We start from the raw sequence: 24,238 nt of genomic DNA on the forward strand, positions 1-24,238 counted from the left end.
TCAATATGGGTGGTGCTGGAGAGGTTGTTGGTGATATTTACTCCTAGGAATTTGAAGTTTTCAACCATCTCTACTGGTCTGTGCTCTTCATACAGGTATCTGTCGATAGTCTGTTCCCCATGATGGATGCAGGGTGATTATTAAAGGGGACAGCGGTTCAGAGATCATCCAGATCAATTTGAGGTGGGCAGTTCGTGGTAAAGTTGATGAAAGTCAACTTTTTGACAGTCGTCGATGTAGCGGAGAAAGAATTGGGGAATGATGCCGGTTGGAACATGGGCTTTGTGTTTTGTTCAAGATTCCAGCGTCTGTAGTTCTTCATGTCACCAAGTAATAATGGCCAGTGATATGATTTGTTTTAATAGTGTTAGTGGAACAAAATTGAACAGTGCACTAGGATCTGGATACAAAAATTAGTTATACATTTGCAGGAGATATACACAAAAAGCTGGAATAACTCAGCGGGACAGGCAGTATCTCTGGAGAGAAGGAATGGATGACGTTTCGAGTCGAGACCCGTCACCCATTCCTTCTCTCCACAGATGTTGCTGAGTTACTCCAACTTTTTGTGTCTATCTTCTGCAAATGCAAATGCTTCAGCTTTTTGTGCCTATCCAACAGCATCTGCAGTTCCCAGCACCCATCATAGTCATAGAAACATAGAAAATAGGTGCAGGAGTAGGCCATTCGGCCCTTCGAGCCTGCACCGCCATTCAATATGATCATGGTTGATCATCCAACTCAGTATCCTGTACCTGCCTTCTCTCCATACCCCCTGATCCCTTTAGCCACAAGGGCCACATCTAACTCCCTCTTAAATATAGCCAAGCAGGTCCCAAGCAGGTCGTCTTTCTTACAGTTTGACTTTCTTCCCAACCAATTGTTCAAGCGCTTTTGATTGCAACATGCGCCTTAATTTAGTTCAACAAAGAAACTGACAAGTTACTAAAGAACCTGTCGAAGATGTCGCAGGGTGATGTCTCTATGGTCGTGAGTAGTCATACCTTTTTCTGGTCGCCGCTGGATTTTCAACATGTTGAACATTTTCGGCGACCTGCTGCGGCTATGAATGGTGCCAGCAGTCGCCGAAAAAAATCCCGTAAGTGGGACAGGCCCTTTATACATTTGCAGATATGTAATCAGCATAAACACTGCAAATGTAAAAAAATGTATCAACTGTTTTCAAAGTTGTGGTTGTTCTTTTAAGGAAGTGAATGCACCTGGCATTAAAATATGTTCATAAATATTTCACAAACACTTTGAGTCTTTTACGGATCTGTTGCTTTATTGTAGTGGTATGGTTTGACTCTTTTGTGAATCAGTTATACAGAAAAATATTCTCGTTCACAAATATACTAATTAATTTTGTTATGATTTATTCAGTCAGGCAGAGTATGATTATGTTGATTAGTTGGTAAATTCTGCAGAAGTTGCTAGCAAATGAATTGCATTGTTTTGTGTTCCTGCGTGCAGCTGTGCATTTGTCACTATTTTAGGGTCTGATGAACCAGTAAATGAAACGTGTGCGTTGAATGCAAGTTGAGTGGTGTTTTGTTCATCTGTATTTGTATTGGGACTCAGGGTTTTAAAGCAAGATTAGAAACATCGAAAAATTGTTGCAGGAGTAGACCATTCGGCTCTTTGAGCCAGCACCGGCATTCAAAATGATCGTGGCTGATCATCCAAAATCAGTACTCCGTTCCTGCTTTTTTCCCTATATCCCTTGATTCCATTAGCCCTAAGAGCTATATCTAACTATCTCTTAAAAACATCCAGTGAATTGTCTCCACTGCCTTCTGTGGCGGAAAAAATGTTGAGTAGATGCTGGAGAAATGCTGGAGAAACGCAGACAGGCAGCAACTGAAGAAGGGTCTCGACCCGAATCGTCACCCATTCCTTCTCTCCAGCGATGCTGCCTGTCCCGCTGAGTTCCTACAGCATTTTGTGTCTATGACTTAAATTACCATCTGCAGTTCTTTCCTCCACAAGATGTTTCCCCGCTGTATCTCTAAACTAAAGAAGGCGGCAATATCTTGAGGCATCCCCGCCATCTCTTCTTGCGCATGCCTGAGGTCCCTCCCTGCCAGGTGCAAGAACAGTTGCTTTCCAACAACTGTCAGGTTCATTGAACCAACTATCATTACCTCAATTCTACCTCAAACACGGAACATTGCCGACTACTTCTTGCACCCAGGGACTTTTTTTGTCTAATTGTATCTTAGATTGGTGATAGAACAGAGAACAAATGGAATGGTAGCTTTGGTCTTGGCATTCTGTGCTTTTAGATTTTTCAAGGAATGGGAATCAAGGAAAAGTTTAGTGTAGGAAGGAACGACAGATGCTGGTCTAAACCAAAGATAGACACAAAAAGCTGGAGTAACACAGCGGGACAGGCAGCATCTGTGGAGAGAAGGAATGGGTGACGTTTTGGGTCGAGACCCTTCGGATCACCCGTTCCTTCTCTCCAGAGTTGCTGCCTGTCCCGCTGTGTTACTCCAACTTTTTGTGTCTACAAAGGTAAAGTTGTTCTGTATCCTTAACATTGATGATTGGTGTTGATTGCAAGGTAGATAAAAATGCTGGAGAAACTCAGCGGGTGAGGCAGCATCTATGGAGGAAAGGAATAGGTGAGTTTTTGGGTCAAGACCCTTCTTCAGACTGATGTGGGGGGGGGGGGGGGGGGAGAAGAAAGGAAGAGGCAGAGACAGTGGGCTGTGGGAGAGCTGGGAAGGGGAGGGGAAAGAGGGAGAAAGCAAGGACTACCTGAAATTGGAGAAGTCAATGTTCATACCGCTGGGGTGTAAACTAACGAAATATGAGGTGCTGCTCCTCCAATTTGCGGTGGGACTCACTCTGGCCATGGAGGAGGCCCAGGACATGAAAGGTCGGATTTGGCATGGGAGGGGAAGTTGAAGTGCTGAGCCACCGGGAGATCAGGTTGGTTATTGCGAACTGAGCGAAGGTGGTGGGCGAAGTGATCGCCAAGCCTGCGCTTGGTCTCACCGATGTAGAGCAGCTGACACCTAGAGCAGCGGATGCAATAGATGAGGTGCAGGTGAATCTCTGCCACACCTGGAACGACTGCTTGGGTCCTTGGATGGAGTCAAGGGGGGAGGTAAAGTGACAAGTGCAGCATCTCCTGCGGTTGCAAGGGAAAGTACCAGGGGAGGGGGTGGTTTGGGTGGGAAGGGACAAATTAACCCGGAAGTTACGGAAGGAGTGGTCTCTGCGGAAAAAGTGGTTGCAATGCGGGACGAGCAGTTACTGAGTGCATGCCCGAACTTGCCCAGTACCTGCTAGTTCTCCTTTTGTTGGCTTTCAGTCAGCAGTTTTATGAAATAAAGACAAGGTGTAAAGTGTGGCGAATGTCAGGGATAACAAAGACAGTGGCCATTCTTATGTTAAAAATTTAATTGTTTCTCTTGCCCTGAAATATTATTGGCCTGTGGTATTTTAATTTTCAAAAACATTTAGTTTTACTGCTAGTTAAGCTTTAAGATTTATCTAGAAACAAGGAAACTGCAGATTTACGAAGTGCTGGAGCAACTCAACGGGTCAGGCAGCATTTCTGGAGAATATGGATAGGTGACATATCTGGCCACAGCCCTTCTTCAGACTAGTTAAGGGAGGGGAGAGAGCTGAACGATAGGTGGCACAGGACAAAGCCTGGCAAGTAATAGGTTGAATTATTAATTTTTTTCTGACCCGTGTTCCTTAATAGATTCGAAGAGGCTTCAAAAATCTTTTAATTCACCACTACTGACTTTGCTGAAATGGGAGTGATCCAATATTGATTGTATTGCTTGCTTATGTTCTCCATTTTCCTGGGCACCCTCTTGGGATTTAGGATGACTTGGTTCCTCTTCTGTTTGGTGGATTCTGAGGTACCTCATAAGTAACTATGGACGGGGGAGATGGTGCCCGATGCAGTTTGTGTGTTGGTGTGCTCCTGTATAGACAATAGGTGCAGGAGTAGGCCATTTGGCCCTTCGAGCCAACATCGTGAGGTGGAAGATTGCAACCTTCACGTGGTCCGCCCTGTTTCGACGAATGCAATCAACCCGGCATGCACAATCAAATAAGATCAAATAGAACAAGTTGTCCTACAACTTTAGGCTGTGCACACCATATGCAAGAAGAAGAAGAAGAGCCAGCACCGCCATTCAATGTGATCATGGCTGATCATCCACAATCAGTACAACATTCCCGCCTTCTCCCCATATCCCTTGACTCTGCTATCTTTAAGAGCTCTATCTAACTCTCTTGAAAGCTTCCAGAGAACCGGCCTCCATCGCCCTCTGAGGCAGAGAATTCCACAGATTCACAATTCTCTGGGTGAAAAAGTATTTCCTCATCTCCGTTCTAAATGGCTTACCCCTTATTCTTAAACTGTGGCCCCTGGTTCGGGACTCCCCCAACATCGGGAACATGTTTCCTGCCTCTAGCGTGTCCAAACCCTTAGTAATTGTATATGTTTCAATAAGATATCCTCTCATCCTCTAAATTCCACAAACCCAGTCGCTCCATTCTATCAACTATCAACATATGGTCACACAGAAACCTAGTGTCCACTGGGTTCCTGTGTCGCCTTGCATTTCTCATACCATCCCAAATGTTCCTTCTCTGCTTTCAATGACCACGGATCAGGAATGTCCTTGATTCCCTGAGAATGTTGCATTTCACTGGGGAAGCTTTGTAGCAACAAAGAACTCCAGAAGCAACTCCAGATACCAAACACAGACACAAAGTGGTGGAGTAACTCAGCAGTTCAGGCAGTATCTCTGGAGAAAAAGGATGGGTGGTGTTTTGGGTCAGCTTTGTAGCACATGGTTTAATCATTTTAATTTATGATTTGTTTTGTAATTCCAAATATTTCATTTTGGGTTGCATTATATGTTTACGCTTGGCACATATTGCTACTCAAACTATTTTTGGCATCATCCATTGATATACATTGGGAATGTAGTTGTAGTAAATATTCTTTGATTTGGTTGTTGAGGCAGGTTCTATAACAACATTTAAAAGACACTTGGACAGGTTCATGGATAGGAAAGGTTTAGAGGGCTATGGGCCAAACGAGGGCAGGTGGGACCAGTGTAGATTGGGTATCTTGGCAGGAGAAAGTTCGGCTGAAGGCCCCGTTTCTGTGCAGTGTGACTTGTATGTTAAATATGTTTATAATTAATTTCACTCCTCTTTCCTTACCTGCAGACAAAACCCTGTCAACATGACAACAGCATCCACATCTAAACCATATACATCATCTGATAATCCATGCAGTATATCAGCAGAGAAGGTTGGCCAGGTAACGTCTATAAAAACTACAGATTCTCCATTGTAAACATGGCTTAACATTGACACTTATTGTCGTTTGTGAAGGAGGGTTTGTGCAAGGCAATGTTAGGTTTGGTCATTATTGCCATGAGTATCGAATTACAGTTTTGCCTGCTATCCAGGCAAATTATTACCAAACGTGAATACATCAGGCAGTGCTAAAAAGAGAAAATATAGAGCAAAATATAGTGTTACATCTTCAGAGAGTACAAGGGGCTTAATAAGGAAGATTGTGAACGAATCCTTAGCATCTGAGACGTTGAATCCAGCGTCTAATAAAAGTGGGGAAGAGGCTGCTCCTGAATCTGGTAGTACGCGGTTTCAAACATTTGTCTTCTGCCTGATGGGAGAGGGGAGAAGCGGGAACGGCTGAGGAGGGAGTGGTCCATGATTATGTTGGCTTTCTTGAGGTAACATGACGTTTAGATGCAGTCAATGGATTGAATACTGATTTATGTGATGGACTGGGCTGTATTCACAGTTGTATGCAATTTCTTTTCTGTCTCTTAGTTGAGCAGTTTCCATATTAAGATGTAATCATCCGGAGAGGACACTTTCCACAATGCATCTGTAGAAATTAGTATACCCTGTGCTTATTACAACACATGCAGGGAATGGAGGGATATGGGCTATCTGCAGGCAGAGAAGATGAGTTTTTATCTTGGCATAGTGTTTAGTGCGGGCATTGTGGGTAGAAGGACTACTATACAATTTCTCAACCCAAATTATGAATAAACTTGAATCTGGAGTTTCATTATGATTTGCATTATTAGTGTGTGTTGCTTGCAAGACTAAATTGAATAGTGAAAGACCTGGATGGAGTGGATATGGAGAGGATGTTTCCACTCATTGGATACTCTAGGACCAGAGGGCACGGCTTCAGAATAAAAGGTCGGAAAGAAGACAAGGAGGAATTTCTTGAGTCAGAGGGTGGTGAATCATTGGGATTCTTTGCCACAGGCGGCTGTGGAGGCCAAGTCAATGGATATTTTTAAGACGGGAGATTGACAGATTCTTGATTAGTACGGGTGTCAGGGGTTATGGGGAGAAGGCAGGAAAATGGGGTTGAGAGGGAAAGATAGATCTGCCATGATGGACAGATAAATGGCAGAGTAGACTTGGTGGGCCGAATGCCCTTATTCTGTTCCCAGAACGTATAAACATGAAATAAATGCTTCTTTGTTGAAAATAATTCTGTTCTGTTTTCCTGACTAAGTATAAAAGTGCATGTAGGTGACTGATGTGAATTAAAACGTTTTGTAAATTCTAAATCTAGTGTGTGGTTCTGTTTTGTTTTGCTCTTTAGATAAGGCCAAAGGTGCCTCTGCTGACCATTCTACATGAAGCAGGTGCGTCCGGGGAAACCTTCACATTGAAGGAGGTAAAACAGTAGTGCAATGTTTTCATGATATGAACAAAGCTTCCAAAAAGTATGTGCAAATTATAGATAGATATAATGTTGACTACTGTTCAGGAAGTCACAGTGGATGCATCGGTAGAGCTATTGCAGTGCAGTGCCAGAGACCCAGATTGCTCCATGTTATGGGTGTTGTTTGTCTGGAGTTTGCACGTTCTCCCAGTGGGTTTTCCCCAGGTGCTCCGATTTTCTCCAACGTTCCAAAAACATGCAAGTTTGTAGGTTAATTGGCTTCTGTAAATTGTCTCTCGTGTGTAGGATAGAACTAGTGGACGGGGTGACTGTTGGCTGGTGTGGTCTCGGTGGGCTGAAGGGCCTGTTTCCACGCTGTATCTCTAAACTAAACTAAACCAAAATGCAGAATCATTATCCTTTCTTTTGATCATGATCTCATCTCTTATTGGGCAAAGATAATTTGTTGAGGAAATGTTTCAGAATCGTGAAGTGTATTTTCCAGCCACTGTAGTTGCATTGGTTATCGTTCATACAACATTGAAAGAGGCCTTTCGGCCCAAATAGCCCATTCTGATCAAGATGCTGATCTCAACTAGTCCCGTTTGGCTAATAATGGGTGAATGGTAGCCAGTTGCATTGCTTACCGAGTACCTCTAGTGTTAAAAAAGGGTTACTGCTGCACTACAGCAGGATATTAGTCAACTAGGTATGTGGGACGAGGATAGGGAAATGATATGGTGCGATGATGCATTCTGGAAATCCAACCAGCGTAGTAGGGCTTGCACAATGAACATTAGGACTGGAGAGCTTGGGGAACTGTAGAACAGAGGAGTATAAGTATACAGTAGACAATTCAAAATCAAACATTACAATTTAAAAATGTGAAGAATGAAATAAAATACCAGAGCACAAGGAGGCTACAGACTTTTTGTTATTGAGTGGAGCTACCGTCCGTGGGGGAAAAATCTGTTTTTATGTCTGACTGTGGCGGCTTTGACAGTCTGGAGTTGCCTTCCAGAGGGAAGTGATTCAAAGAGTTTCTGACCCCTGTCACCCTGGCCACAAACTTTTTCCCAGGGAAGGAGCATCAGAAACTCGAGGGCATTGGTTTAGGGTAAGAGCAGAAAGTTTAAAAGGGAAGGTACATAAAAAAGCTGGAGAAACTCAGCGGGTGCAGCAGCATCTACGGAGCGAAGGAAATAGGCAACGTTTCGGGCCGAAACCCTTCTTCAGACGTTCAGACTTCCGAAACGTTGCCCATTTCCTTCGCTCCATAGATGCTGCTGCACCCGCTGAGTTTCTCCAGCTTTTTTATGTACCCTCGATTTTCCAGCATCTGCAGTTCCTTCTTAAACAAGTTTAAAAGGAACTTGAGACAATAGACAATAGGTGTAGGAGTAGGTCATTTGGCCCTTCAAGCCAGCACCACCATTCAAAGTGATCATGGCTGATCATCCCCAATCAGTACCCAGTTCCTGCCTTCTCCCCATATCCCCTGACTCCGCTATTTTTAAGAGCCCTATCTAGCTCTATTTTGAAAGCATCCAGAGAACCTGCCTCCACCACCATCTGAGGCAGAGACTTGTGTGGCTTGGAATGTTTGACTCCTATTGATACAACCTATTATTATGCAATTTGTCATTATACGACCTGTGAATGACAACAGTATTGCCAACAATGTTCTTTTCCTGAATAACCATTATAAGAAATCTCCCAGTATTTGAAGCTCACCTTGATCTGTGATGTTTTCTTTCTGCAGGTGATGTATTATCTCGGTCAGTATATCATGTTAAAGCAACTCTACGATCAACAACAGCAACACATTGTGTATTGTGGAAACGATGCACTTGGAAAAGTATTTGGAGTCCAAAGTTTCTCTGTCAAAGATCCAAGGTAAAGGCAGTTGATTTTATTTATTTTATTCTCTGGACAGCACAAAGACGGTATTGAAAGGGAGACGAGGGAGTAACTCAGCAAGCCGGGCAGCATCTCTGGAGAACATGGATAGGCGACATTTCAAGTTCGGACCATTCAGAGGTGCTGCCTGACCCACTGAGTCACTGCAGCATTTTATGTAAAGTAGCATCTTCAATTCCTTGTGTATGGCATTGAAAGAGAGTGCATGAAGGATGTGACAAACCTGAAGAAGGATGTGGAGAGGATGATTCCACTAGTGGGAGAGTCCAGAACTGGAGGTTACAGCCTCAGAATTAAAGGATGTTCTTTTAGGAAGGAGATGAGAAGAAATTTCTTTAGTCAAGAGGGTGGTGAATCTGTGGGATTCTTTGCTGCAGAAAGCTGTAGAGGCCAAGTCAGTGGATATTTTTAAGGCGAAGATAAATAGATTATTCGATCAGTTCGAGTGGCAAAGTTTATGGGGAGAAAGCAGGAGAATGGGGTTAGGAGTGAGCGATAGATCAGCCATGATTGGATGGGCTGAATGGCCTAATTCTACTCCTATTCCTTATGATTTTTGACGAAGGGTCTCGTCCCGAAACATCACCTATTCCTTTTTCCAGAGATGCTGTCTGACCCGCTGAGTTACTCCAGCTGTTTGTGTCTATCTTCGGGTTTAAACCAGCATCTACAGTTCCGTGCTGTGCACACAGGCTTCAGTTTCATTTCAAAAGCTTTTGTTTTAACTGACAGGCGACTGCAAAATATATAAACAGATTAATCCTAATCTTGACTGCTGTTCTGACTTTGGGTTTCAGCCTGGGTTTACACTTTCAGAAAAAAAGACACAAAGTGCTGGAGTAACTCAGTGGCATCTCTGGAGAACATGGATAGTTGACATTTCGGGTCAGGACGCTTCTTCAGGCTGATCGTGTGTATGTGGAGGGGGTTCAGTCTTGACTGACCATTGCAGACATGTTATTTTGGGGAAGAAGGGTCCAACCCTTGACCAGAAACGTCACCTATCCATTTTCTCTGGGGATGCTGCTTTAATTACTTACTGTGTTTCTCCAGCACTTTGTGTCTTTCCTTGGTAAATCAGCATCCGTTCTTCTTTCTTTCCACATGCTATTTTGCAGTGAGTTTTTTGTTTCACCAAGTTATGAATTCAAGTCAACGCAAAACTTATACATTTTTAAAAAGATTAGCTACACCTGTTACATTTTGAGATTTATGCTTTATCTTTTAAATTCTAAGCAACGTTGAAGAGGGCAGTGTGATTCATTAGGGATTTATCATATGCTATTACAGTCTGACAGGATGTTGATTTAAAATAGACAAAAATGCTGGAGAAACTCAGCGGGTGCGGCAGCATCTAGGGAGCGAAGGAAATAGGCGACGTTCAGTCTGAAGAAGGGTTTTGGCCCGAAACGTTGCCTATTTCCTTCCCTCCATAGATGCTGCCGCACCCGCTGAGTTTCTCCAGCACTTTTGTCTACCATAAATGCCAAAATGGATGCTTAGGAATGTTTAATCGAAGGTAGATTAAAAATGCTGGAGAAACTCAGCGGGTGAGGCAGCATCTATGGAGCGAAGGAATAGGTGACGTTTCAGGTAGAGACCCTTAAGGGTGAGGCAGCATCTGTGGAGCAAAGGAATAGGTGACGTTTCGGGTCGAGACCCTTAAGGGTGCGGCAGCACCTGTGGAGCAAAGGAATAGGTAACGTTTCAAGTCGAGACCGTTAAGGGTGAGGCAGCATCTATGGAGCGAAGGAATAGGTGACGTTTCGGGTCGAGACCCTTACGGGTCTCGACCCTAAACGCCACCTATTCCTTCGCTCCATAGATGCTGCCTCACCTGCTGAGTTTCTCCAGCCTTTTTATCTACCTTGGATGCTGAGGAAGGGTCATTCTTTTAAACTGTTACCTACTGACTGAAGCAATGATGTGACTTGCTGCATTTAACTGTGGACCTATTCTCTTACAGCCAGTTGTATGACATGCTTTCGAGGAACCTGATAGCTGCCAACTTCCAAGGTGCGTATATGACTTGGTACCTTGTCATTGAACTGAAGCATACAATTGCTGTTGAAGAATAGATCAATGGGGGGGGGTGTCTTGTAGAAATATGTGGTACATCAACCCTGTCGTGGCAAAAGTGTGATGGTGGATTAACAGCGCGCAATGATTAAGATCACTCCAGTCTTGTAGGACCGTTACCGATTAGAAAGAAGGAAATGGCGAATAAAAGGTTCGAAAGAATACGCGTGCCGAATGCCTGCAGCTTGATGACTATTCGCGCACACTTGCCTATCGTGTTGCTGTGCATGGGCTGAACTTGTGTGAATGGGCTGCTGTTTGACGGGAAAGGGAATCAGCATCTGAACGATGGTCACGGCTATTGACGTGAGCGTCTGCTAGCACACCTTGTTGAGAGGGAGAAAGACCTGCTGTGGATTGAACAGAGAACAAGTCAAGTTTATTCGTCACATACACATACGAGATGTGCAGTGAAATGAAAAGTGGCAATGCTCGCGGACTTTGTGCAAAAAAACAAACTACAAGCAGAATGGAACAGAATCCCATATTCTTTTACATATTACATATTGTGTGCGGAAGTAAAAGGAAAAAAAAAACAGCAATTAAAAAAAAGACTAGAAAGGTTCAGTAAAGTTAGTCCCTGGTGAGGTAGGAGTTTACAGTCCTAATGGCCCCTGGGAACGTAGATCAGTGGTACAGTACAGCACAGGAATAGGCCCTTTGTGCCGACATGATTCCAGGTTAAATTATCTCCTCTGTCTGCACGTGATTATATCCATTCCCTGCGTATTAAAATCCCACGGTCATATCTACCTCCGCCATCACTCCTGGCAGCGCGTTCCAGGTTACTGCTCTGTGTGTTACAAAAACCTGCTCCGCTCATCTCCTTTAAACTTTGCTCCTCTCCCCTTAAAGCTACAGTGCCCTCTATAATGTTTGGGACAAAGACCTATCAATTATTTATTTACCTCTCTACTCCACTATTTGTGATTTGTAATAGAAAAAAATCACATGTGGTTAAAAGTGCACATTGTCAGATTTTAATGAAGGGTTTCGGCCTATTTCCTTTGCTCCATAGATGCTGCTGCACCCGCTGAGCTTCTCCAGCTTTTTTGTGTACCGCCAATTTTATACATTTTGGTTTCACCATGTGGAAACATTACAGCTGTGTTTATACATAGTCCCCCCATTTCAGGGCAAAATGATGGGTCTTTGTCCCAAACATTATGGAGGGCACTGTATGTCCTCTAGTCTTTGAAATCCACCCTGTGGAAAAAAAAAATGTTTTGACTGTCTACTCTATCTATGTCTCTCTTTATTTTATACACTTGAAATTTGATATATTTAGGTTGAAGATCCTCACAAGTTGCAGTATTTTAGTAGAAGGTTTGCAAAACGGATTCTCAGTCACAACCTCCTGTGAGCTGCTATGTTTGTTTCCCATTAAACTTGCTGCAGAAATCAAAGAGTTTGTTCCTTTAGTCCGTAAATTGTTGGAAACAAGACCCAACAGTTATTTTATTTTCTCCCACGTGCCTTTTTAAAAAAAAATTCTCGACTCAGAATGCGTTTCCCTTTTTTGAGCTGGCTCGGGCGTTAAATTCACGCACTCTTAATTTATCTTCCACTGTTTTACACAAACCTTAAATCTCATCGTCCAAGGTGATGTATTGCAGAGTTTTCGTTTTTATTGTTACGTGTACCAAGGGGCAGTGAAACGCTTTCGACAGGTTAGCACGCAACAAAAGCTTTTCACAGTACCTCGGCACACGTGCCAATAAACTAATTGTTTTAGAAAGAACTGCAGATTCTGGAAAATCGAAGGCAGACAAAAGTGCTGGAGAAACTCAGCGGGTGCGGCAGCATCTATGGAGCGAAGGAAATGGGCAACGTTTCGGGCCGAAACCAAGGGCGAGGGAAATAGGAAACGTTGCCTATTTCCTTCGCTCCATAGATGCTGCTGCACCTGTTGAGTTTCTCCAGCACTTTTGTCTACCTTCAATGTTCAGTTTAGTGTGGTTTAGTTTAGGTTAGAGATGCAGTGTGAAAACAGGCCCTTCGGCCCGCCGAGTCCATGCCGACCAGCGATCACCCCGCACACTAGTTCTATTTCCTTCGCTCCATTGATGCTGCTGCACCCGCTGAGTTTCTCCAGCACTTTTGTCTACCAATAAACTAAACTAAACTGAATTAACAAAGTCTAACTAATAATAAACTAAGTCTGAAGAAGGGTCTCCACCCGAAACATCACCGGAAACTTCTCTTCAGAGATGCTGCCTGTCCCGCTGAGTTACTCCAGCTTTTTTGTGTCTTATCTTAAACTAAAACTAAACTGAATTTCTATTGTGCACTTACTGGCAGCAGCTTATAGGGCAAAGTCATTCTAACGTTCGAAGAGCATGACAAAACCTTTAACTAATTGGGCACACAGCCTGATTCCCTTTGTTACAGAGTCTCAGCCGGTATATTTTTTGCAAATAATTTATGTGTATCAATGTTATAAACTAGTGATGAATGTAATGGGATAGTTTCCAACTAGAAAATAATTAAATTGAAGAGGAATTAATTGCTGTAGTGTATGGCTGAAGGGCCTGTCCGATTTTTTTCGGCGACTTGCTGGCACCCGTCATAGTCGCAGCAGCCGGTCTCCGAAAGTTTTCAACATGTTGAAAATCCAGCGCGACCTGTAAAATGTACCACTCTTTGGGCGACTACTCGCCACAAAAAGGTACGACTCTTTGGACGACTACTCACCAGAAAAAGGTACGACTTTTTGGGCGACTACCCACGGCCATACAGGCGTCACCCCGCGACCGCGGGGTGACACCTGTATGGTCGTGAGTAGTCGCCCAAAGAGTCGTACCTTTTTCTGGCCGCCTCTGGATTTTCGACATGTTGAAAATTTTCCATGACCTGCTGCTGCGACTATGCAAGCCGCCGAAAAAAAAAAATCACGCAAGTGGGACAGGCCCTTCAGAGACCGGATCAGGAGACGAAACTGAAAGTTCTGAAGTAGATCTGGTCTAATTTCATCGCATTGGTTTTACAGTGCAGTTCTGAAGCTGATAAACTAATGCCAAATAACTGCTGCTGCATGCTTCCCAGCAGCATGCAATTTATTCTCCTGATTCGCCCGAATTTAAAACCGACCGTGCCATTAGTTTGTTTTGATTTAAAAAAATCTGTATGTGTGAGTGGTCGCCTGTACGGTCGTGAGTAGTCGCCCAAAGAGTCGTACCTTTTTCTGGCCGCCTCTGGATTTTCAACATGTTTCCCCACTCCCCACCACCCCCCACCAAAGAATTACTTTGCGCAAGATCCTTGTGCCGTGCATGCTCTGGTATTTTTAACTGGGGGTCAGGTGGTAGTTTGGAAAAGCAAGTTGCCACCTGAGGATTTAGAATAGGTAAGTACATACCTAGCACATGAATCAGCGGCAAGGATCGACCCACCATTGTGGCAGCAATCTCTGACATGATTGTGGTTGATTAAAACAATGAAAATAGAAATGTATAGAATATACTCATTCTTAGAACGACATTTTTTACAAATGAACTTTTTTTTTTTTAAGAGAACTAACATAACGTGCAACATTATTTATATGTGCATTTCCCCCATCCCCTTGCCTCTGTTTTATTGCCCTTATAGGTGGTCCCTGCTGCCGCTGTGCTTCCTTCAGCCAGCATGTTTTTGGTTGCAGACTTCAATGACTGCTTTCAGCTTTGCTTGCTGACCAGCTGACAGAAGCTGCACTTCTGTCGGGTGGGACTGGTGCTGCCAGTTCACCCCCCCCTCCCCAAATCGAGAGTGAGTGAGTGAGCACTCCACTGCAAAGTGCTCCGTCTGGCAGTCTGGCCAAGAATTGATGAGATTTCGCCTGCGGTAGTCTGAAGAAGGGTCTCGACCCGAGACGTCACCTCTTCCTTTCCTCCAGGGATGCTGTCTGACCCGCTGAGTTACTCCAGCTTTTTATGTCTATCATCAAGAGTTGATGAGGCTCCCCTCCTGTGGGGGCAGGTGAGTTGGAATGTCAGTCGATGCCTGAATTAGAACTCCAACCTCCTGGTGTATACTCCATATGTGCCTTGTTCCTGATCTGCCCCCTTTTACAGAATCTTCTCTATTGTCTCCCTTACTGAGGTACGGTGAAAGGCTTTAGTTTGCATGCTAAGCTGGTAAAGAATAGACTGCATGAATACAATCAAGCCATCCACAGTGCACAGATAAAGGACAAAGGGTAGAACATCATTTAGTGCAAAGATTTTAGACTGCTGAGGAATTAAAACAATGTTCTTTTCAATCTATAGCTACATCCTCTGATCTGCATTTCTGCTAGATGCTCCATAAAACTAAAGCATCAATAAGTTTGCATCTGTTGTCATTTGGAACAAGGTGTACCATAAGGCAGAATGGCTGCTTGAGTTACATTGTGCACAGCAAGGCGTATTTTTTGTTGTTGCCTTTTTATGCCACCAGATGTGCAATCATAATTCATTGGAGTGTGTACATAAAGAACCTCAAATAGACATTGAAGCATAAAATGAGTACTTCATCCATATAATTGTATTATGCAGTAGGCCAAAGCTGAAGAACTTTGCTCAACTGGAAGATGAGTAAAGTTTAGGATTTCAACATTTCCGTTTAAAATAGAGCAAAAAAAAGAGTTTGCAAATCGATTTAGCACAGTAGTTAAACGATGGGAAAACCAAGTTTAAATGCAGAGAGAAATGTGTAGGAAGGAACTGCAGACGCTGGTTTACACTGAAGAAAGGACTCGACCCGAAACATCGCCCATTCCTTCGACCCTGAGATGCTGCCTGTCCTGCTAAGTTACTCCAGCATTTTGTGTCAATCTTTAGATGCAGAAAGGTTATATTATAAAGCTGCAACATGATGAATGTAAAGTACAAAATGAATTGTCGAAAGAATTGGGAGTCTCTTTCTCCCCTTGCACTAAAGAAATATCATTTAAATCCCCATATTAATTGCAGATCTGCAGCTCTGCTGCTTGGAAGGATGGTGTGTTATTGAGCATTGGAATGAGAGAAGAATATTAATAAGGGAAACTAATCTTTCTTCCTTTTTTTTTTTTTAAATCAGTGATCATGGTTGAGTGGTAATGCGCACTGAATTCCTAATGCTTGTTGTGAGAATGGTTAATACTGGGGAAGGTGTTTTTCCTTCTTTGTTTTGCCTGCAATGCAGATGCTGCACAGACCTGCACACTTGTAAAGGATACGAAATGCCTGCCTATGAGGGAAGACCAGCCGAAGGTAAACGACTGTGTGCTTTGTTTTCGTACAGAGTGGCCCCGTCTCTGTACTTCCCGCCTGGGCTCAGGCGGGTGGGACAGAGCCACCTTCTCTGTTTTATTTTATCAGAGTTCCCTTCTCTGCCGTTTTGTAGGATGCAGCATCTCTCTCCCTGTTCACCTGGCCTCAATTTGTGAAAGATGGCAGAAACACGAAGACTCCTTGTCAACTCGAAAAATAAAAAAACATTGTCGATGTTTGAGAGGGGAGTGAGGGGGAAGCTCGGACTGTAAATTGGGCGGCGCTTAACTGCGTTCCACGCTTTCATTACCTAGAGTAATTTTAACGCGGTCGTGGGAAAGCCTATGTTTGTGCAGGCTCCTTAACGTTAAGAACACTGCATTATAATTTGACTTTCAAATAGCAATGGGTTTGACTTTTCATGATTGTCATCAAAAATGATAAGAGAGGATCAGACAACGAGGGGAAAAAGTCCCCCCAAAATTCTGGAGTAACTCAGAGGGTCAGGCAGCGTCTCTGAAAGACATAGACAGACGTATAACTCCGTACAGGCAGCAGCCGTAGCCAGGATCGAACCCAATGTCTACAGCACCAGAGACCTGGCTTCGATCCAAGCTACAGGTGCTATCTATACGGAGTATGTTCTCCCCGTGACCCGCGCGGGTTTTCTCAGAGAACCTCGGTTTCCCCCAACACTCCAAAGACATGCCGGTTTGTAGGTTAATTGGCTTGGTATAAAGGCAATTATGGTCCCTAGTGTAGGATAGAGTTGGTGTGCGGGGATCGCTGGTCGGTGTGGACTAGGTGGGCTGAAGGGCCTGTTTCCACACTATCTCTAAACTAAACTAAAGATGACAATTCGTGAAGGGACCAGACCTGAAACATCACCTATCCTTGTCCTCCAGAAATGTTGCCTAACCTGCTGCATTGCTGCAGCACTTGGCAGTGAACCCAGCTTCCCTCGACTAATTTACCTACCGTATCCCCTCTGGATTCAGGACATCCTGTACAAAACATTTCCAGCCTGTATGATTCTATGAATCTTATCAGGTGAGATTAGTGCGGATGGGCATCTTGCTCGGCAAGGGCAAGTTGGGCCCAAGTGCCTGTTTCTGTGCTATGGGATCCTAACTTAGCATGTCACAGCTGGAATGGCATTTATTAGGTTTGTACGCTTTACAACAACATAGCAACAGGCCACAATGTCCACTCCGAACATGACGCCAATGTTACTCTAATCTCCGAAGATAGACACAAAATGCTGGAGCAACTCAGAGGGACAGGCAGCATCTCTGGAGTGAAGGAATGGGTGAAGTTTCAACCCGAAACGTCACTCATCCCTTCTCTCCAGAGAAGCTGCCTGTCCCGCTGAGTTACTCCAGCATTTTGTGTCTTATCGTCGGTTTAAACCAGCATCTGCAGTTCCTTCTTACACATTTACTCTAATCTCCTCTGCCTGCACGTGATCCATATCCCTCTCCATTCCCTGCATATCCACGTGCCTATCTAAAAGCCACACGTTCACCTGTCCTAATACACTTGGAAACATTAATCAACATAATATCAGGGTCTCGACCCGAAACGTCACCTATTCCTTTTCTCCAGAGATGCTGCCTGACCCGCTGAGTTACTCCAGCTTATTGTGTCGATCTTCATAATTGAACGAGTAGTGGAAATTGCCCTGCTGTCGATTTTTTGCCTTTTGGAAACTGGCAATGAATTATTGTGACAGTGTGTTTAAACCCAGCTAGATGAGGTGGGTTTGTTTGAATCGTAATTTGGCGGGTCAAACTGAATGGTAAACGTTTAAACGATTATGTGTTCATGTACGGGACTATCGTGTGTGGATCTACACTGCACCACGATGGCCTGCTTTTACACCTCATTATATATTATATATACTCGTGCTCCCTCACTAATTTACAGAAACAGCTTCCCCACCATCCCTCCCGCAGTTGGATTTGACACGACTGTGGAAAAGCCTGCGTTTGTACAGACCCTTTAACGCAAAGAACATGGCATTATAATTTGGCTTTCAATCTATGACGGGTGTGACTTTTCCCTCAGGAATTTCAACTGACAGATAACTCTGAACCTCCAATTTTCAAGGGGTTGGATTCTGCCTTTCTATATGCACAAAGGCCGGTGATGGATTGGAACTGCTACATCCTATTCCCAATCAAAGATACTCATGTAAACATTGGGCTTCGAACCTTTGTCTTCCCCACACAGTGCTCTGCATCAGGAGAACGCGAAGAAGAACCAACTGCCTGGAACAAACCCACTTCCGCTACCTCACACTTAAAAAGGAAGAGCTCCGAATCAGGTCTGTGGCTTCCTATCGTCTCTTACTCTGACGTTCCACAACATATGTTTATTTCCAGGCTGTCAGAGTCACACAGCACGTAGACAGACTCCTTGGCCCCGCTCAACCAAGTTGAATCAGATGCCCAGTCAGAGCGGCTCCCATTTGCCTGCCTTTGGCCCATATCCCTTTAACCCTTTGCTATGCATGTACTTGAAAAACGCGTTCTCAAGAGAGTGTTAGATATAGCTCTTAGGGCTAACAGAATCAAGGCATGTGGGGAGAAAGCAGGAACAGGATAGACAGAGTTGACGTGGACAAGCTTTTTCCATTGAGAGTAGGGAAGATTCAAACAAGATGACATGATTTGAGAATTAAGGAACAAATGTTTAGGGGTAACATGAGGGGGAACTTCTTTACTCAGAGAGTGGCAGTTGTGTGGAATGAGCTTCCAGTGGAAGTGGTGGAGGCAGGTTCGATTTTATCATTTAAAAATAAATTGGATAGGTAAATGGACTGGAAAGGAATGAAGGGTTATGGTCTGAGTGCAGGTAGATGGGACTAGGTGAGAGTAAGTGTTCGGCACGGACTAGAAGGGCCGAGATGGCCTGTTTCCGTGCTGTAATTGTTATATGTTATGGTTATAAGGTACTGATTGTGGATGATCAGCCATGATCACAGTGGATGGCAGTACTGGCTCGAAAGGCTGAATGGCCTACTCCTGCACCTATTGTCTATTGTCAATGTTTATTTGCCTGCACCGTACCCATATCCTTCCATTCTCTGCATATCCATATGCCCATCCAAAGGCCATCCATGCATGTTTCCCCATGACCACTGGCTCCCTCTTTGCACACCTGCTCGCCGGTGAGATTGTTGTTTAGATGTGGGTGGATTTTAAAAGCTCCATTAAGCCTTTTTATTTCGTTCCATTCTTGTCATTTAAAGATTCTTTGTACGACATTGATTTATTGAAGAGCTATGATACTTCAATCTGGAACTTTGCAACATTTTGAACCCAATGGGTGGGTGGCAGCACGGTGGTGCAGCGGTAGAGTTGCTGCCTCACAGCGCCAAAGACCCAGGTTCGATCCTGACTACAGGTGCTGTCTACGGAGTTTGTACGTTTTCCCCGTGACCTGCGTGGGTTACCTCTGGGAGTTCCGGATTACTCCCACACCTCAAAGACATACATGTTTGTAGGTTAATTGGCTTGGGAAAATTGTCCCTAGTGTGTGTACGATAGTGTTAGTGTGCGGGGATCGCTGGTCAATAGACAATAGGTGCAGGAGTAGGCCATTCTGCCCTTCGAGCCAGCAACGCCATTCAATGTGATCATGGCTGATCATCCCCAATCAGTACCCTGTTCCTGCCTTCTCCCAATATCCCCTGACTCCGCTATCTTTAAGAGCCCTATCTAGCTCTCTCTGAAAGTATCCAGAGAATTGGCCTCCACCGCCCTCTGAGGCAGAGAATTCCACAGACTCGCAACTCCCTGCGTGAAAAAGTGTTTCCTCGTCTCCGTTCTAAATGGCCTACCCCATGCCACGGGATCGGCGGGCCAGAGGGCCTGTTTCCGCGCTGTATCGCTAAACTAAACTTAAACGATGAGCAGAGTTTGGGATAAAAGTAATGTGTTCAACTTTGTAGATGAGTCTCTAACAGATGAAAACCTTGAAGCTAAGAGGCTCAAAGCGGATAATGTTTCTGATCTCTGGGACACTGCCGGACTGCCGTGGTGGTTCATTAAAACCTTGCGCACCAATTATGGAAGCATGAAAAGCGGATCAACAGATATTCATAGCAACCAGGTGAAGTGGTTTCTATTTTCACGTACTCTGTAACAAAGATCCTATAGCGGAGCAAGATAGACCACTCCTGCTAAATGCAATGGGGCTGACGTGTAGTACGCAACGGAGCGGAACGTGGGCCTTTTTTTCATCCAGGACCCGACCCGACCCGACTCGCAGTGTAATCAACGTTGCGAGGGATCAGTTTGTGTTAATAAATTAAAATTCTGAAAATGAGAAGATTTCCACCAAATAACTTTTATTTTTACGAGGATGTTTCCGTAATCGGCTTCCGTCTCCGCACTATTTTCCTACGGGATAATTGGTACGGAGACGGAAGCCGGTTACGGAAATGGGGCCTTAAATTACCCATGAATCTGCCCATGACCGTACTACGTCTTTTTCGTCGAGTGATCTGTCTTGCTCGCTGTAGGGTCTTTGCTCTGTAGCTTGTTTTTGTTTGTACATTGCACTCTTCTTGTGAACGGCCCCTAATTACAACTCTTTCTCCCGGGTGTGACAGCAGAAGCAGAAATGAGGCAACGTCAAACTTAGGGGGGGGTTTGAGGCACGGAACTGGTGAAGAAGGTTCTGTCGATTAATAGGCGCGTGGTCCCCCACCCATCCCTAATCAGAATTAAGGGCCTGTCCCACTTAAGCGGTTTTCTTCGGCGACTTGCCGGCACCCGTCATAGTCGCAGCAGCAGGTCTCCGAAAATTTTGAACATGTTGAAAATCCAGCGGCGACCAGAAAACGGTACGACTCTTTTGGCGACTACTCACGACCATACATCATCCCCAATCAGTACCCTGTTCCCTGCCTTCTCCCCATATCCCCATACTCCGCTATCTTTAAGAGCCCTATCTAACTCTCTCTTGAAAGCATCCAGAGAACCGGCCTCCACCGCAGATTCTCTGGAGAGAAGGCAGGTGCGGGATACTGAGTTGGATGATCAGCCATGATCATATTGAATGGCGGTGCAGGCTCGAAGGGCCGAATGGCCTACTCCTGCACCTATTTTCTATGTATGTATCTATCTGGCGTCCACTGCCCTCTGAGGCAGAGAATTCCACAGACTCACAACTCTCTGTGTGTCTCTCCGTTCTAAATGTCTTACCCCTTATTCTTAAACTGTGTGGCCCCTGGTTCTGGATTCCCCCAACATCAGGAACATGTTTCCTGCCTCTTGCATGTCCAAACATATTTCTACGTGGGAAAGTATTCCTTCTGCCACCACTGTTTCAGGTAACGAGGTCCACACTCTTCCTGGTATTTAAACATTATAGTGAGTTTTTGTGCCTCATTCCTACCCCAAATTACTTTAATTTAATCACTTAATTGCGAGTTGACGACAATCACTTCCAAACTTCCCCGATATTTAATTCAAGCACCACTGCATTCCACATCAACAACATCTGTTTGCATGGTGCCACTTAAGTGCCACCTCCATTTTGTTGTGCTCGGTAAGTCTGTCTCCTTCACGGGCAGCTGTCAAGGATGTAGTGGTGAGAAGCAGCAACACTTGAGATGCAAGGATTTAATGCAACACTATTCATGTTTAATTGTCTACATAGAGGCATGGTGCGTGCCTGAAGACCGCCTCTAACGGCCCTGTGGCTGGGCTTGTACACTCTGGAGTTTAGAAGGATGAGAGGGAATCTTATTGAAACATATAAGATTATTAAGGGTTTGGACACGCGAGAGGCAGGAAACATAGAAATTAGGTGCAGGAGTAGGCCATTCGGCCCTTCGAGCCGAAACATGTTCCTGATGTTGGGGGAGACCAGAACCAGGGGCAACAGTTTAAGAATAGGGGGTAAGCCATTTAGAACGGAGACGAGGAAACACTTGTTCACCCAGAGAGTTGCGAGTTGCCAGGGATTATGGGGAGAAGGCAGGAGAATGGGGTTGAGAGGGAGGGATAGAACAGCCACGATTGAGTGGCGGAGTAGGCATAATTCTGTTCCTATCACTTCTCCGTGATGAGCCAGGCGGCCTGCCTTTGCCCTTGTATTCTCCATGTGAAGATGTCAAGGGTCGTGTACAGAAGGATCACTCACCAGACCAGCCTCACTGTAGTCGAGTAAGACTTCATCCGTAACGTTGCGTTTTCCCTCCACAGGATATAGACACCGCCATTGTCTCCGACTCCACCGATGACCTGTGGTTTCTCAATGAACCAGCTGCTGACCCGGCCAACGTGGACGCCAAGTTGGACAATACTGAGTTGAAAGGGAAAGATGATTATGAGGGTGAGGTGGAGGAAGGCAAAGACACCGATCACAAGGAGGTAGGCAGAATCTAATCCCAGACAGAAATGAACCTGGACAAATCGCCCGAATGTCACCCTTCTCTCTGGCCCCCAACTTGCAAAGACTTGAGCTGTTGAATGGTGGGGCGGCTATTTAAATCTGCGCCCGTGCATCAACTTTAAAGATGTTTCAGTGTAACACATCGTTGAGAACCTATGGATTTGATCATCACTGACTAAGATTGTTCATTTATATTATTTCAAAAAAAAAAAAATTTGCACCCTGTATTTTAAACAAAATGAATGAATGAACCGTGCATGCATTTTTGGAAAGTGTTTGTGTTGGCAGTAATGACAGCAGGTGGTTGAAGATGTTTTTATCTTGGTCGTTGTTTGTCTCAGGTTAAAAAAGTGCTCATTTCCTGAACGGAGAGGAACCTTGCAATGGGAGTGGAAACTAAATCCAAATAGATGCCTTAAAGGTCTCTTCTCCGAAGGCTCTATAATTTCCCAAGAGGAAAATGAGCTTGTGGGCAACTAACTCCGTTAAATGCCCTGAATTTTAGCATAAACTGCTTGCAATTCAACAAGCTCGGGTCCCAGAACACACAAGGATGAAATGTCTGGGAGCGTTTTACTCTGGTGCGGTATGGCGGCACTTCACTGAAGTTGATATAGCACCAGTTGCGTGTAGACGTCTTTGCATCTAACCTCTGGCATATCACTCGGAAGTGCTCGATACTCGCACCAGGTATAAAAAAAAAAAAAAATCCCAAAACCATTATCATCCTTCACCCGTCAAAGTGAAAAGTGGGTAACCCTAAACTCAGAGCAGCCAAGGTAAGAATTGCCATGCACCTCATCGCCGTTCAGCCACTCGCACTTTCAGCTTAGCAGCAGTTATCTTGGTACGAGCCTGCTTGTGATTTCCCCACCTCCCTTTCAAAAGGTTATTGGAGTTACAGTATTTGAGGGGGTGAAGGACCCGCTAGGCTCGGGAGACGATACTGACACTGAGGTATCCGAAGAGGCCGACGACTCCCAAGATTCAAAGGTACGGGCTTTGCGGCTTTTCTTTCCTTTCTTTCCCCCCCTCCCTTATTCCCCTTTTCTTTCATTTATTTATTTGTGTTTTTATTAGAAGCCGTGTACAAAAGTATAAACCGCGGCATATGACATAATACGTTTATTGTACAGCTTCCATTTTAATCTTAGCAAAGATGAAATAGAAAAAGAGAGAAAGAGCAAGAAAGATAGAGAAAGTGAATGTGCAAGAATAGAGCCCATAAACTACCGAATGAGTGTAGTCAAAGAGTAAGTCAAAACTTAAAGAAATAAAGAGACAAAAACGAAAAAAGAAAAAAAACAAAAAAGTGTTTTTATACCTGCTTCATTTCTCACCTCTTTTTTAAAAAATATATATTTATTTATTAGAAGCTTAATGTACAAAAATAGAACCAAGGGCGTATAAAGTTATACAGTTATCGTACAGCTTCAATTTTAGCTTTGAGTTAGAGGAAAAGAAAGGAGAAAAAGCAAGAGAGAGACAAAGTGAGATGTGCAAGGATAGAACCCCTAGACTACCAAAGTGGTGTAGACGGCCAAAGAATGAATAAATGAAAGAAAGAAGAGAGGAATAGGGAAAAAAAGGACAAAAAGAGAAAGAATGAAAAAAGTGGTGATGTACCTGCCTCGTATCCCCACCCACCCACCTCACCCAACCCAACCCGTAATTAGATTTAAATCCAAAGTTGTGTTGTGCCAAACTATCCTTGTAATAAATCAATCAATGGTGTCCCCCGTGTCTTTGAAAAATGCGTTTTGACCAGCTCGAGAGCTTTGCAATGCATGTTGCCATCTCTATATATGCGCCAAAAAAGGTCACCCACCAGACTCGTAAACAGCATCTTTCCCTCTGGAAAGCAGCCAACATACTCAATGGTCCTGTTTAAGAAAGGACTGCAGATGCTGGTAAA

The 24,238-nt window shown here is 44.3% G+C and overlaps 1 protein-coding gene across 6 annotated transcripts in view; it reads left to right on the forward strand.

The window, feature by feature from the left end:
- mdm4 (MDM4 regulator of p53) overlaps positions 1-24,238 on the forward strand; it is a 34,291-nt gene that overhangs the window by 2,017 nt on the left and 8,036 nt on the right. For 2 of the 6 annotated variants that reach the window (XM_055654984.1, XM_055654983.1), the window contains exons 2-10: positions 5,212-5,305; positions 6,641-6,715; positions 8,466-8,599; positions 10,590-10,639; positions 15,848-15,915; positions 18,148-18,241; positions 19,871-20,031; positions 22,134-22,301; positions 23,212-23,316. In XM_055654984.1, the coding sequence (XP_055510959.1) occupies positions 5,228-5,305; positions 6,641-6,715; positions 8,466-8,599; positions 10,590-10,639; positions 15,848-15,915; positions 18,148-18,241; positions 19,871-20,031; positions 22,134-22,301; positions 23,212-23,316 (933 nt within the window). In that variant the 5' untranslated portion in view covers positions 5,212-5,227. The other 4 variants (XM_055654986.1, XM_055654985.1, XM_055654987.1 and 1 more) reach the window with 4 other exon arrangements.

Source organism: Leucoraja erinacea, chromosome 24, assembly GCF_028641065.1.
Source record: "Leucoraja erinacea ecotype New England chromosome 24, Leri_hhj_1, whole genome shotgun sequence".
Taxonomy (NCBI): Eukaryota; Metazoa; Chordata; class Chondrichthyes; order Rajiformes; family Rajidae; genus Leucoraja; species Leucoraja erinaceus.